The 15,090-nt window shown below is 49.0% G+C and overlaps 1 protein-coding gene across 1 annotated transcript in view; it reads left to right on the forward strand.

Moving 5' to 3' along the window:
* The window catches only part of ESYT3 (extended synaptotagmin 3), a 40,176-nt gene that overhangs the window by 4,566 nt on the left and 20,520 nt on the right, over positions 1-15,090 (forward strand). Inside the window, exons 2-3 of the mRNA XM_081301824.1 lie at positions 12,455-12,496; positions 14,632-14,766. Coding sequence (XP_081157950.1) covers positions 12,455-12,496; positions 14,632-14,766 — 177 coding nt within the window. The remainder of the gene's footprint in view (positions 1-12,454; positions 12,497-14,631; positions 14,767-15,090) is intronic.

Consider the following 15,090-nt stretch of genomic DNA (forward strand, 5'->3'; position numbering starts at 1 on the left):
CATAGGCCTCAGAGAGCCCAGTCCTAGAGTCCCCGTGTGTGGTTGTGGTGAGTTGAGTGCTTGAAAAACCACTTGTTTGGAACCAGGTAGAAGTGGGTGCTCAGTAAGGGCTGTCCCTGTATGCTCCTCAAGTTTCTAGATCTCCTAACTAATATAAAATCTTAGCTGTGAAACTGATGACCAAGTGTCCCAGCAATAAATGTGTCCCTCGAGAGCTGGTTGACTGTAGAGGTGAAGGCCCTTGGTGGGACTCCAGTCTACTCTGTGGTTGGTGGCACTCCAGCTATGTGGAACCCCAGTGAGTGCTCACCCACCAACCTTCAGAGCTCAGCCATCATACTGGGGGCCCTAAGGACCGTTGTCGTTGGGTAATCTTGACTGCTCCACAGCTCAGGACTGGCCCTTCACTGATCTGTGCATTTCCAGGTTTTTCATGGAGCCATTGATCAGAGCACCAATCGCATATTTAGTTTGCTTACCAGGTATTTATTTTGCCCCTGCCATGACAGGGCTTGTGTGAGGAGGGAAGCCTGGTGGAGCTTTACCTTGCTCCAGGTGAGGTGGCATGCATGGAAATGAGGGCCATTTGGTAGGAAAATAGCCCGAGGTGGAGGAGAGAGGGGAGGAATTCTGAGAGAACTTGGTGATTCATCTGTGGTTTGGGGTCTAGCCGATTTGCTGTCCTGCTAGTAGATAGCAGTCAGTTGGCAACTTTGCTGGGATGATCAACCCTCCTTGTGCATTTGCTAGCGGGAAGTGAGGGCCTGGAGTCTGATGGGTGCTCACAGGGGGCGGGAGGGGGGTTGTTCCTCTTGGACAATAGTGAAGTTTGGGGGGCTATTCTAGAGTTGTTTTAGCTGTAGGGCCCTACCATCCTCAACTAGTCCCAAGACTTTTCCCTGGGGCTGCACACCCACCAGCATCCATCCCCCAGCTTCTCCTGCCCACCCCTCACCTGCTGGCCAAGGTGAGCACCAGGAAAAGCTGCACTATTCACACAGAACAATGGGTATTCCAAGGCTCCAGCAGCATCCCTGGGACTGTCCCCACAGAAGCCTCCCTCCTGGTCATTTAGATAACCAGGGACTGAGGGCCTCATTTTGCTGGTGCTGGGAGTTGAGGATTCTTTCTGTGGGTGGAGTAGAGATTATTCTAGGGCCCAGGCTCTCAAAGTCTGTTCCATATTGATACTTCAGTTAATTAGAGGAAGTAAACTCAGTGCCAGCTCTGAGCTAGCCTGGGTATTCTCAGATGAGATCACAAGCTTCATCCATACACGGTGCCATGGAACCCAGCTGGAAACATCGGGGCTGCTTGGGGGCTGCTTAGAATAAGGCAGAACTTTTTTACCCTGGCGGTCTCTGCAACTCTGGGAAGCCATCCGTGTTGGCTTGGAGTCAGATCTACCCTCAGAAGGAAGAGGCAGGCAGGTTTTAGTCATGCCCTTGAGTTTCTGCCCCATGTACTAGTGATGCCTCATGGACTTATCATGTCCTGGGTTGGGATTGGGCAACAGGAGTGACAGAGTGTGAGCTTGCTTCCCTCCAAGCCCCACACAGGGATCTCGGGCATCCCTGCATTCATTCCTGTGCTCCGTCAACATAGGGCTTGTGACGTGTGAGGCCCAGCGCTGCAGGCTGGGCCACGAACATGAATGACACACGGCCCTGAGCCTTGAGGAACTGTTGTGTGGGATGGGATTCAGACTCATGAGGGCAGCCCTTCTGAGACGGTGTGAGCAGTCTGGTGAGGTCGCAGTCCAGGGTGCTGAGTGAGCAGGCTTGGGGAGAACCTACCCTGGACGTGCTCTGGTTCCTTGAAGAAGTTGTTCTATAACGTGAGCTTTCCACAGGTTTGGTCACTTGGGTACATCATCTCAGGGTGCATAGGCTCTGGGACTTACATACTCGAACTCACAGGAGACTGCCCACTCCATCCTTCTAGGCCAGGAGTGCCCAGGTTGCCCAAGGACCTGAGTGACTGGGAGGTCACTGGTGGATGAGTATCAGGGCCAAGGGTGAGGACAGTTCTGTCCTTTTCCTATGTGGCAGTCCCCTCTCCAGGGAGCAGAAAGGTGTAGAGAACTGATCGCTGGCTTCATTTGGCTCCTGGCCCAAAGACCCAAGAGCAGACAGAGGTGGTGCTTCCTTGGAAATGTCTCCAGTGACTTCAGAGGAGTCTCTGAGAGGTACAAGCTGTCCCCCAAGACCTATGAGGGTCACTTCTCAGCTACACCCCACTCCATGCTGAGTCCCTCCTCCCAGGCCAGATCCAGGGATTGCTCATCTCTGAAAAACTGGAGTTGACAGCACAGAACAGTTCACAGGCAGAGATTTCCTTTTTCCTCCTCCCCCTCAGTAAATACTGAGGAAAGAACTTAAGATGTTTTCCTGCCCTCTCAGGACCAATGACAAGGACAAAGCAGCCTTCTTTTCACATGTCCTGTATTTCCACCAAGGAGACGACACTGGACTCCTTGGGTCACACAGGGATCCAGGACCCAGGTCCTGTCGGCCCTACAGGAGGAGGAGGGCAGGGATGCTTCTGCCCAAGAAGCCCCAGGTGAAGGCATGACTCATAAACCCTTGAAACAGAGAAAGAACCAAGGACTTTCTGTGGATGGTAGGACATTTCAAAAGCCCAGAACCACCCACTCATTCCTGTGCCCATGTCGTATTGACTTTTTTTTTTTTTAACATCACTGGCTAAAAACCTGATTTTTCTGCTTAGAAAAGTAAATGTACACCCCCTTGTAGAATATTTGGAAATGACCTAAAAGACAAAATTGGAATAAGCATTTATAATTCCTCCACCCAGAGCTACATGGTTATAGTGGGCCGCACTTCCTGAACGTAGAAGGTAGGTGAAAACAGCTTCAAAATCTCCCGCATCTCCATACACCCACCCCCTGCCCCTTATTTTTGATGTTCTTTATATCACAGACATCTTCCATTCTCCATAAACACTTTTAAGCACTGTGGTAGCCTCAATATGACTACCGCAGTGACCGAATTATTTCTCCAACGTCAGTCATTTCAATTCCAAGTTTTCCCTCTTCGTGGCTCCTCTGTCTGGAGTTTCTCCCTGTGCTCTGCCAGCCTGGGTCCTGTGACTCATCCTCCAGGCCAAGCCCTGTGCTCAGGATCCCACAGGATCCTGAGTCTCTTATCTGTCTGCTTCCCATGCTGATTGGAATCTACCAATTGGTCTGCCTGACTTTTCCTCCAGACTGAATGCTCTTTATGGCAAGGCAGGCCTCTTGCCTCTTCTGTACCCTCAGCTCCCAGTCCTAGGTGCAGAACAGAGTAGGCCCTCAGTGAAAAATTTGTTCAATGAGTGCTACAGTAAATGCTATATAAATCCTAATCCACATTTCCCATTTTCTTTAGCATAGATTCCTAGAAGTTATGCTATGAACATTTGAACATAGGAAGCTGCTTATGAATATTTCAGGCAGCCCTTCTCTGGTGCCCTCTAGTTCTGTGGGAGTTCAGTTTCTAGTCACCCTTGAATGCATTCTACTCTTACACTAAAAAAAGAAAAAAAAAAAAGAAGAAAGAGGTTATGAACATTTCAAACATTTCTGCCCACTCCACTGAGGCCTTATCAGTACTGAGTAATATTATTTTTTTACACTTTTATTAGTTTGATGAGCAAGAAGATAGGTTTGTTCAGGCCTAGAAATTCAAAAACTTAACTGGCTCACTGAAGTCTTCCTAACTCTTTAAAAATCTGCTCTAGCTCAGCTGTCCCTGTGTGCTCTGAGCCCTTACTCCTTTGCAAAAGGTGACGGGTCCCTGGGTATTAGTGTTCTTGTCACTGAGGGGCATCTTGGGAACTTCATCTGCTGAGTTCTGCTTGGAGGTCCAGCTGAGTTGTGTGTATCTGAGGTGTATCTTTGCATATGTGATTCTGTCTGTGTCCATGTAGTTTTTGTAGCTCTGGGTGTGTGTACATCTGCATGTGTGCAGGCATGTACCTAAGGATCTGTGCATGTCTCTGTACATGGTAGTCTGGGAGGGACTAACATCCCCAGGGTGAGGGACAGAATCCACCAAATGGCAGGGGGGGCCCTTTAGGTGAATCCCCTAGCCCTCTGCCTCCTGAGAGGGTCTGGTGGCCCAAAGCTCCTGTTAAGATCTCCCACCCCAACTCCAGGCCGTTCTGTGTAGGCCCTCCAAGGCTTCAGCCCCATGGGGGACAGTCGTCCATCTGCTTCCATTCTTTTATTGCTCTGGAATAATTTTCATTCTCTCTTATTTTCTGGAATCTTATTGCTCTGGAATCCGTTTTTAAGAAATAAAACACAGGATTACCACCTAAAGATGAAGTGTTGAGGCCGGGTACAGTGGCACATGCCTGTAATCCCTGCAACTCGGGAGGCTGAGGCAGGAGGATCGAAAATTGGAGGTCAGCTTCAGCAACTTAGCAAGATGCTGTCTCAGAATAAAATGAACTGGGCTGGGGATGAGCTCGGTGGTACAGCACTGCTCAGCCTGCTAGCATGCATGAAGTCCTGGGTTCAATCTCCAGTACCATACACACAACAAAAGGAGTGTTGATGTACCTTCTTTGGTGGCCTCTGCTTGCTGGGGATTCTGACAGACTTGATCCTTCTTTCCAGTCTGTGCCTCCGCCATAAGATCTCATTACTGCCCATCCCTTGCCATTATTAAAATATCAGCCCATTTTTTTCTGGAAGGCTTTGGCCTAAGGATGGGAGCAGCATCAAGAGGTGTGTTAGTTTAGGGAGGCCCCAGATGGAGCCTGTGATCTATTTAAACCTCTCTGTGTGGTGTGTCAGAGGTTGGAGATCTTGGTGCCAGGACTTTGTGCTTGGGCATCTTTGGAATTTTCTGGGCCTACTTTGGGGAAACATTCTCACCTGCATACATCAGTCAAGATAGTGGACAGGTTTCTTTGGGAATGCAACTTGCTAGATAACTGGAGGTGTCCCCAGCCCTAAACCATGTACAAGTGGATTTGCGTCTATTCTCTCTCTGGATTGCGGATCTGGGCAGAGAAGTAACAGCTCATCCCTGTGAGAAACCTGAGGCTAAAGGAAATGAAGACCAGACCTGATCCTGCCACCCTGTGGCCATACTTCCTACCCATCCCACCTGGCTACAGAAAGGAGGCCCGGGGGTGAGGATGGCTCACCTTTCAGGGGGAAGGGCAGCCTCAGAGCCAGGCAAAATCGCACTCAAGCTGTGATTTTTGCCTTCTCGTCCTCATTCTTCTGGGGAGAGGTCCCTTTGTGAAAGACCGAGGTTCACAGGGTGCTGGTGAGAATCTGGTGACATAGCAGTGTCACCCAGAAGTGACCACCAGTCAGCCAGATTGTGACTTTGGAGCTCCAGTTGGGAAGGGGTGGGGAGAAGATATCTTCGTCGAGGCCTGAGCAGGCCCTCCAAGCTGGGCAACACTGTCCCCTTATTCTTCCATGTCCACCGCCAAGAGCCGAACCACAGGGGAGCTTGCCGACCTGGCCCTGTCCTCCTGAATCAGACTCTCTGACCCAGAATCTGCCTTTTAAGGAGGGCTCAGGAAGTCATTTTGCACTCTAAGATCTGAGAACCACGGCCGGGCCTGACTTTGCGTTGCCAGGTGGTGTGGGGTATCTCCCCACCAGCTAGTCCCAGAGACTCTAGCCTCCTGGGGAACTGGAACACAAGCTCAGTTGACTTTAGGACCCAGACTGATCAGCATCATGCATCTTCATCTTCTGCCTTCTGTCTGTCTCCCTAGTGGGGAAAGACGAGACAGAGGCTCTGATTGGGTGCCTTTGCCAGGCCTCCCTAAGGAGCAGCCCTATTGGGCAGAGTGTCACACAGGTGCTTTGCAAAGCCTTGGGCCCTGCCTATCGGTGGCTGTCGGTATCTGGGGCACAGACCCTCGGCCAGTCAGTGAAGGCCAGGAAAAGAGCCAGCCCATTCTTTCTCCTTAGCCGCTTTGACTTTCTCCTGTGCTCTGTTCATTCTTTTTCAGTGGTGGTTCTCAAAGTTTAGGGCCTGAGGCACTAGGAGACTCAGCGGAGAATTTGCTGGGCTTTGGGTCAGGCAGAATGGGACACATAGCCCTGGTGACCTTTTTCTTTACTTGAGGTCATAGAGGTCAGAGTGTCTGCACAACTTCCAACAGAAAGTCTCACCTCCGGAACACTCCCTCTGAACCAAGAAGGGCCCTGAGGACCTTGCTACAGTCTCATTTCCTCTTCTCTGGAACTGGCGGTATTTGCAGTACTGTACCCATCTTGCAGAAGGAAAGACTGAGGCAGAATTTTAAACACACAAGAAATGGATTAGAAAAGCAGTAGGGAATGAACTTTAAAAGCTAGGCTGTTTCAGATGGAGGAGGGGAAGGGGCTAATGAGTGAGAAAAAGATGTGAGGGCTGGGCTCAAGTCACGGTGCCTATGAGAAGCTCTGGGTTCTGGTCACTTGGGTAATCTTGGCAAGCAGTAACTAGTCTCTGAATCTCTCCTCATCTGTAAAATGAGGATAATTATATCTTTGCTCTTCACCTTATGGAGTATTGGGAGTATCAAATGAAAGTGCTAGGGACTGTCCCCGGTGTGTGTGAATGCCCTGTAGGGCATGGCCTGTTATGAGGCTGAGGACCAGGACAGTGATCCTTGCTAAACCAGACCTTCTATAAAAGAAGGGAGCACATGGCAAGAAGGAGGGAGGGGGACGGAACGGAAAAGCTGACTCCGTGGTCAGACAGACCTGGGTCCTGACCACAGACCTGGGTCCTGACCTCGGCCCTGGCACTCCATGGCTGGTGACTGTATGTCACATAAGCTCTCTGAGCCTCAGCTTCCCTATGTATAAAGTGAGGCCAATAAGGAGATTAGGCAGGTATTAAATGACATGAAACAATGACAATTCAAAAAGGTTGAGAAAATGGGATGGGGAAATATAGATCTGGGCAATTTTGAAACAAAATGTTCAAATAGCAATTTTCATATTATACAAAATATTTAGAATATGACTCAAATACAAGGGCAAGAAGGATATTGAATGTTCACGAAGAGTAAACGTTAAGATATAATCATGGACTCCTACTGGGTAATATAAACTTGACATCTTAAATCAGCCACTGACAAGAGGAAGCAGATTAACCAAGGGTCAGGCTTGGAAATTTTAATATATCCCTTTCTGAAAATGATACGTAGACAAGGATTGAGCTCGGCTGGAAGGACGGGATAAGTAACTTGATCACACATGGAACAGTCACAGGAATTAATCACGGACCAGGCCACAGGGAGCCATCAATATATTCCACCCTTGTTCAGACCACAAAGAAATGGAATTACAAGACAGTAATAAAGACAGAGCTGTAGAGATCACATGTCTGGATATTTTAAATATTACTGTTAAAACAAACTCATGCAGAGGAAGTCATAAGGAAAATAAGAAAAAAAAAAAAAAACCGAGAGCAGAATAACACAATATAATGTCGACAACTATAGGGGAATTTGTAACTTTTGAATCTATCATAAAAAAAGAAAAATTAAAAACATGATTCAACTCTGACTCATGAAGCTCAACTCTAAAATCCATAAAAGAGCAACAGATTTAAAGAAATAAGGAATAATAAATATGAAGATGAAAATGAATAATATTTTTTAAATAAAGGGAAAAAATAACAAAAGCTAGTCCTCTGTGAAAGCAAAACCATTGGCAAGACTGTTTGCAACAAGAACAGCAAAATTTAAAAGAATTTTTTAAAATTCATTTTTAAAAATTAAGAATACTTATTTTTAAAAATAAAATATTGAATGAAAAAGGAATAACTACAGATATGATAGATTAGAAATAACAAAATATTATAAACTATATAGCAACAAAATTTGAAAATGTGGATACATTTCTAGAAAAATACAACTGCCCAAATTACTACAATAAAATATAAATAGACCTCGCAAATACACCATAAGGTACTAATGGTATTTAGTGATAATATGGTAATTGACTACCCCCAAAATCCTCAGCCAAGAAGGTTTTATAGGTAAGAAGTAGTAAACTTTATATAATTTCTATATTTACAAGTTATTATAAAATCCTTATACCCCAAATCTGATATGAATTGTATAGGAATGAAAATTTTAGGGACCACTTTGAATCACAGGTGTATACAACCTAAGTTTCAAGCTAAATAAATATATTGGAGTAAGAGGGATTACCCCAGGAACTAGAGCTGGTTCTGCCTTAGGAGGAGCCGTCACTGTAGTTGACCACATTAATGGATTATGGGGGACAGGTAATGGCCATGTCAGTGGGCTCAAGAACACACTGAACCTAGTTCAATGCCCATTTATGAGGAAAGCCCTTGAGCAAACAGGAATTAAAAAGAACTTCCTCAATCTGACAGGCACGGTCCTCCAAAATCTACAGAAAAAATGCGTCACAGCGAAACTTGAGCGTCCCTTGAAGGTCAGGAGCCAGGACTTCTTAGTGTCACCACTACTGCTTGGCATAACATTCAAAGTCCTGGCCAATGAAGTAAAGCAAGAAAAATAAGGAAGAGGACAGAGAGGAAAAGAGACAATTATTATTTGCAGATGACAGATGTCTATACATAACCAAGGAGGATCAAGGAACAATTGGAACTATTAACACATTTGTCAAAGTTGCTCAGAAAGTCAAGAACTATTTTTAATAACTATAAAAACCCCAAAGTAATCTAACAAAAAATGTACAGGACTTTAATAGAAAAAGTTTAAAGGTTTCTGATCCTAAACAGGAATACAATAAAATCTGAATAAAGAAATATTCTGTTCATGGATATAAAACCTCATGTTATAAATGCATCAGTGTTCATATGGAAGAAGTATCTCTACTGCTAGAGTTTAAATCTTAAATGTCCCCCAGACGCCTATGTATTGAAGTATGTCCATCCTGTGGCATTACTGGGAGATGGTAAAACCTGTAGAAGTAAGGCTTAGTAGAAGGAAGTTAGGTCATTGGTGTCATGACCCGGGAAGGTGATATTAGGGGCCCAGCTCCTTCCTATTTTTCTCTTTGTTATGGACTGAGCATCTTACTCTACCAAGTGCTCCTGCTATGATGATCTGCCTCACTACAGGGCCAAGAAGCAAAGACTAACACCTCTAAAACCATGATCCAAAACAAACCTTTCCTCCTTATACACCTATTTTCTCAGGTATTTTGTCACAGTAATGCAAAACTCATTAACACATGTACTATTATCCAAATGAGTTTAAAAAAGAAAAACAAAAAAGGGAATCGCCTTGCCTCAGGTCACTTTGTAAAAACAGTGATAAAAACACTGTGGTACTGGCACAGGAACAGGCAAACAGACTGTAGTTGAACACTAAGTTCAGAAACACACCAGAGTACATAGGAGAGGCTGGCTTTTGAGTGAAGTAGCTTCATCAGCCAGGGAAAGATGGATTTTTGTTGTTGTTGTTGTTATATGTTGGTGGAAAATTGCCTTTGGGGAAGTATTGAGGGAGAGAAAATCATCTTATCTCACCCCTACGAAAAATTCCAGGGAGATCTGAGCGTGAACGCTCATAGATAAAAACTTAGGATAACTCTGAGAATTTGGGGGTGGAGAAAAGGTTTCTTTAGCAAGATCCAAGAGAGACAAGTTGTGCTGGAAAATGAGATAGATCTGTCTATGTCAAAGTGGCAGTACATTGAGTATAACCAGGTGTCAGTCTCTGCTCCAGACTTACCTGGGGACAGTCACAAGAACATTGTTGGATCCTTGGTGTCACTCACTGAGGGGGGAAGACAGACATTGAGATTCAGGCAAAGGGAGCCTCCAAGGGCATGTGGCAGAAAGGGGTGCCTTGAGGGTCTCTTATTTTCTTGGACTGAATTGCTGCCCTTTTTCAAGGGGTTCAGATTTGTCTACGGAGATCCTCTAAGTGAGGAACCTCACATACAGGCGCAGGGAGCAGAGGGATCATGAAAATTTCATCGTAGGCCTGATCATCCTGTTGCTGTCCATACTTTTTGGGGTGGGTGTGGGTCACCTGAATGCAAGGGGTGGGCTGGTCAGGGATGCCTCCCAAGCAGCCCTGACCGGGTTCCAGAACCATGCCAGGAGCTTGTTTAAAATAATTTGGAGGGCCCCACCCCAATATGCTCTGATTCAGGAGGCGGTTCAGGAATCTTCACCCGACCAGCTCCCAGTGGCCAGTGTTGGACCTGCCGGGCAGGATCACCAGCCCCCAAGGAAGCAGAGCTGCTTGGGCTGGGGATGCGCAAGGGTAGGAAGCTCAGCTGTGCCCTGGGCAGGATGGGAAGGGCAGGGGCTTGAGATGGAAGATGCCAGCAAGGGTCAGGCTGGCACCTCCCTCCTGGTGGTCTGATCCTGTGCCCCAGAAGGCTGTTCACTGCTTGCCCCCTGCACCAGCCTGGGAGCTCTTGGGGGACATTCATTCATTCCTACATCCCTTCAGCCCACAAGTGCGCATTCATGTACTGCTGTACCTGGGGGACCCATCAGCCCTTCTAGCACTTTCCATCTAGAAGGGACAGGACAGTAACACCAAGTGCCACTAATAAGGTGTACTAAGTGTGTGATGGAGAACCAGCAGACCCTAGAGGGTCACCTGTCCTCCACTTAGGAGACCTGGAGAGGCCCCCCGGAGGATGTGAGGTCTGAGAGGGCAATGAATGAAGCAGTCAGAGGGGAGCTGGGAATGGGTTCAGATATGGAATGGCATGTGCAGCCCTTGGTGGGGACTGGAAAGGTCAGTGGCTGGATGACGGAAAGTCCCAGAAAGAAGTCATGAGCTGAAGCCCGTCTCGAGGCCTCTGGGCAGCAACGAAAGGGTCTCTCCTTCCACTTGCCCGGCTCCCAGCTTGGGAGCTGACCTAGGATGGCCACAGGGAATGTGTGGTGACAGGTGACTTCTCCCATCTGAGCTAGCTGGGCTGACCTGAGCTGCTGCCCACTGCTCTCACAGTTCCGTCCCCCATCGTTCCCATGGGCCTGGCAGAACTCCCTCTGGGAACCATGCAGCGTTTTCCTTCAGCACCTGGAATATTAACCTCTCCATTAGAACCGGCCACTGCCCAGAGCTGGGAACCTGAAGCAAGCAGGGAAAATGGCGTGCTGTCCCAGAGTCTGAAAAGCATTGGGCTCCTCTGACCTTCTCTGATTTCCAAGGCAGTTAAAAACTGTGCTCTTAAGAGAACTGCATGGCTCTGTCCTGAGGGTGGGCCTTCAGGGCAAATCCCAAAACCATCCCACAGCCTGGCACTTAGAGGATAGTGTCTTCTGGGCCTTGGGGAAGGGAGGGCAGGCCCTTTCTCCACCAGAGGAAGTGGCACAGGCTCATGGTGAGTCTGATCCCCAGCTGGCCACATGCTCGGGGACTGCCATGTGCACGGCCAATGCCAGCATTTTCCTGCTCCACATTTTTGGGCCAGGTGCCCTGCGTGCACACACTCAGACCTCCTTCTCTCCTGGGGAAGCTGGGGACAGATGTGGCTCCTGAGACTCCTGCAAGGAGGGGGTTAAGGGCTCTCCATATCATGTCATGCAAAGGCCAGCAGAGCTGTCACTCCACCTAGCCCCTCTGCCCTCCCACCCCCGCCCCCCACTGGGGCTCACTCAGGACTCCACACAGCGCGGGCAGAGAGGATGGGGCTTGTGCCCTGGAGGAAGCTGTAACCAGAGGCTGCTGGGGAAGGGGCAACTTTGGTGGGGTTCCTGGAAACCCAGGTCAGGGAGAGAGTACAAGCCTCCCCATACCCCCTCCCCAGTTGCCAGTGAAACGTCAACCCCTTAAGGAGGTCATCCCCGGAGGGTGGCTTTCCCTAAAACCTTTTTTTCCTCTTGCTTAGTTAATTCATGCATTGCTTAACTTTGCTCCAGAAACTATGTATAGCTTGTGTCACTAAAACAAGTAACAGGATAGAGTTTGCCAAGGAGCAAATCTGGGTGTTATGGAGGGGGTGGTCCCGTGTTGGCAGGGAAGGCGGGGCTTATTTGCATATGCAAAAGACAAGTTTCCAGACCCCGCCCCCCAGCTCCTGGCCTCTTCCCGCCAGGCTGGGGGCAGGGCTGGAGGCAGGGCTGGGGGCTGGGCTGGGGGCCAGGAGAGGGGTGGAACTGCAGGGATCCTCCCAGGCTTGCTGCAGGTCTAGAGCCACCCACAAGCGTGCCATCTGCCCCAGGAACCAGCCTCTACTGCGAAATCGGTGCCCGCCTAGGTGCTGTTGGTTACCACCTGCCAGACCAGAGGGTGCGCTCCCTGAAGGCAGGGCCGCCCTGAGTGGCCAGGGCAGGGTGTCCAATGGATGCTGAGAGCGCGCCCTTGCGACCTAGGGGAGGTGGGCGGGGAGGAAGCGCCTGGGTGCACTGGGGGAACCTGCCAGGCCACAGCAGGGCGACACAGCCACGCACCTGGTTCCCAGGGCGGGGCGCGCAGCTCCAGTCTAAACTGCCCTGGGGGCTTCTGTTCCTAGATCCACTTCCCGGACGTGGAGCGGGTCGAGTGGGCCAATAAGGTAAGGCCGTGGGCAGGGCCGGGCGGGTGGACTCCCTGTGCCTGGTCCTCGCTGCAGCCTGTCACCTGCTGCAGCCTGTCACTTGCTGCAGCCGGGAGGTGGGTGGGGCTGAGACAAAGACCTCAGGTCCAGCAGTTCCCTTGCTCTGGAGGGACAAAGGTGTCCCCTCTGCTGCTGGGGTAGCAACCTCCTCTTTCTTCATTCACCAGGATGGTTTTCTTATCTTTAAGAAAAAGTCTAAGATTAATACATGGGCACATCAGAAAATAGTATAGAGAAAAGTCTGACCCTTCCCCGACTCCCTGACAAGATCAGCACTTTGGCAGGGAGAGGCAGACATAGGTAGACAACAGCTCTGGATTTCACCTGGTTTTCAGGCCAGATACACCATCACAGTGGCTGTGCAACCTTGAGAAGTTTGACTCACTTCTCTGAGCTGGTTTCCTTATCCATAAAATGGGAGTAACTACTCCTTCACTGACGTCATTGTTATGATTGCTGTTAGATCATCTAGGTGACTTCCTTTGGGCACTACTGCCAGATGCCCTGAGGGTCGCCTTCTAACCTCCCTGCAAGGAGCCCCACTTTACAGATGAGAAACCTGAGTCCCTCTTCTACCTGAGCTGCCCAAACTTGTGAAGGCCCACTGCAGTCCTCACCTCAAGTCTCCAGACACTGGACTTAATACAGCCCTTGCCTTTGTTCTGGGAGAAGACTTAGCCAGTAGCAGGAGGAACTTAGGTTAGGTATAAGAAAGAACTTCCTGATAGTTGTTGATCTAAGGCTGGTGTTTTATATTACTAGAAATGTCATTTCAGAGTGCATCAAAACTCTCCCCACGCCCCACCCCAGCCTCTGGGTAAAATTCAGAGGGAACAGGTTTCTGCCTTTGGAGGAGAGGCAAGGTTTCTGTGGATTAATGCAGTGCCTGGGGCCTCTGGAGCAAGCCTTGTAGAGGTCCTCTGTGTGTGTGTTAGCCACGCCCTGGACTGCTGCATGTCTGAAGGTCAGGCCTCAAGAGGCATTGGAGGTAAAGGGCTATTGGGATGAGGCCCATCCTGATCCTTACCATGGGGAGGTAGACTTCATTCTAGGCTGCACTCCAGAGGCACCAGAGAGTGACAGACCAGCACTGCAGGAAGCTGGGACCAGCCCACAGAAAGAACCAGGACTTTCAACAGTCCTCTGCAAATCTCATAACTTGAGGCTCCTCCAGTTATGGGTTTGGAAGGGGGGCATGGGAAGGAGGTCCATCTTTAAATTAAGGCCCAAGCCCAACAGGCAGGGCGGCGAGAGGCTGCTGCCCCAACAGAAAACAGTCACCCAGCCCCTCCAAGCCCCTCCCTATCACCGCCACCACCTCCACCTGCCATCTCCACCTGTCCTCCCGCTAGTATAGGAAGAGGACATGAGGGGTGAAGCCCAAATAGTCTATAGGTTAGTTTTAAATGCTCTAACAGTGCACTCACGTGCTGTGTAAGGACATTTTGGTCAACAAAGGCCGAAGATTCAATGGGGATTCTGTAAGGTTATAGTGGAATTGAGAAATTTTCAAATGATGCATGAATGCATTATGGTTATATAAGGTAACGACTTCAAGGGGAACTTGGTCCCACCTGTGTGTTCTCAGACCAGTACCAGGAGCCATTTCTGCTGCAGAATCAGAAAAAGGCTGCCTTTTCTGACTGCAGGAAATAAAAATTCCCCGGGGAAACAGTTTAACTCTTTTTTTTTTCTGTAATATTTTCCCCCATACCTCTGTCATCTGCTCACTCTTTGTGTAAACCACGGTGTAGAATGAGATAACATGAAGCCCTTTAGCTCTGTGCTAAAATGTAATTAGATTTAGTGGATGAGTATTTCCATGGGGCTCTGCAGAATGTCCCCCAAACCTTGGGGTCCTGCTGCCTGCAGAAGAGTGGAAACCATGGCTGTAGTTATCAGATGTCTGAGGGAAAGATGACAGGCAGACAGATGGGTGGGCAGGCAGGGGAGTGGGTGCTGCAGCATAGGAACCATGGGGCCCCTACCCCTGGGACAGGGCTGTAGACAATCAGGACCTTGTCCTGGGCAGGTGCGGGTCTCTAGTCAGGGGCATATACCTGACCACCGAAGGCCTCTTCCTGTCCTCACAGATCATCGCCCAGATCTGGCCCTACCTCAGCATGATCATGGAGAACAAGTTTCGGGAGAAACTTGAACCCAAGATCCGGGAAAAGAGTGCCCACCTGAGGACCTTCACCTTCACCAAGCTCTACTTTGGACAGAAGGTGGGTGTTGTCTCAGGGAGGCCAGCCTGGACTTGCTAGGAAGTCTTTTCTGTCTCCTCTTTTCCTGCTTCCCACTCCCTGGTCACTTGACTGTAAAGATCCTACTGGACCTTGGAGAGGGGCGACCCCCACAATATGCAATTCCCAGCATCAGCCTCAGTTTATAGCCTTCACCCCCAGTCCTTGTGCTGCCATATCTACAGGTTCCCAGGAAGCTACGTCTCAGAAGCAGAAGGGGGAAGTGAGAAGTTGTTCCTCTCGCAAAAATGTTTAAAACATGCCGGGCATGGTGAAGCATGCCTGCAATCCTAGCATCTAGGGAGA

This window comes from Spermophilus citellus, assembly GCF_964194105.1.
Source record: "Spermophilus citellus genome assembly, chromosome: 7".
NCBI lineage: Eukaryota > Metazoa > Chordata > Mammalia > Rodentia > Sciuridae > Spermophilus > Spermophilus citellus.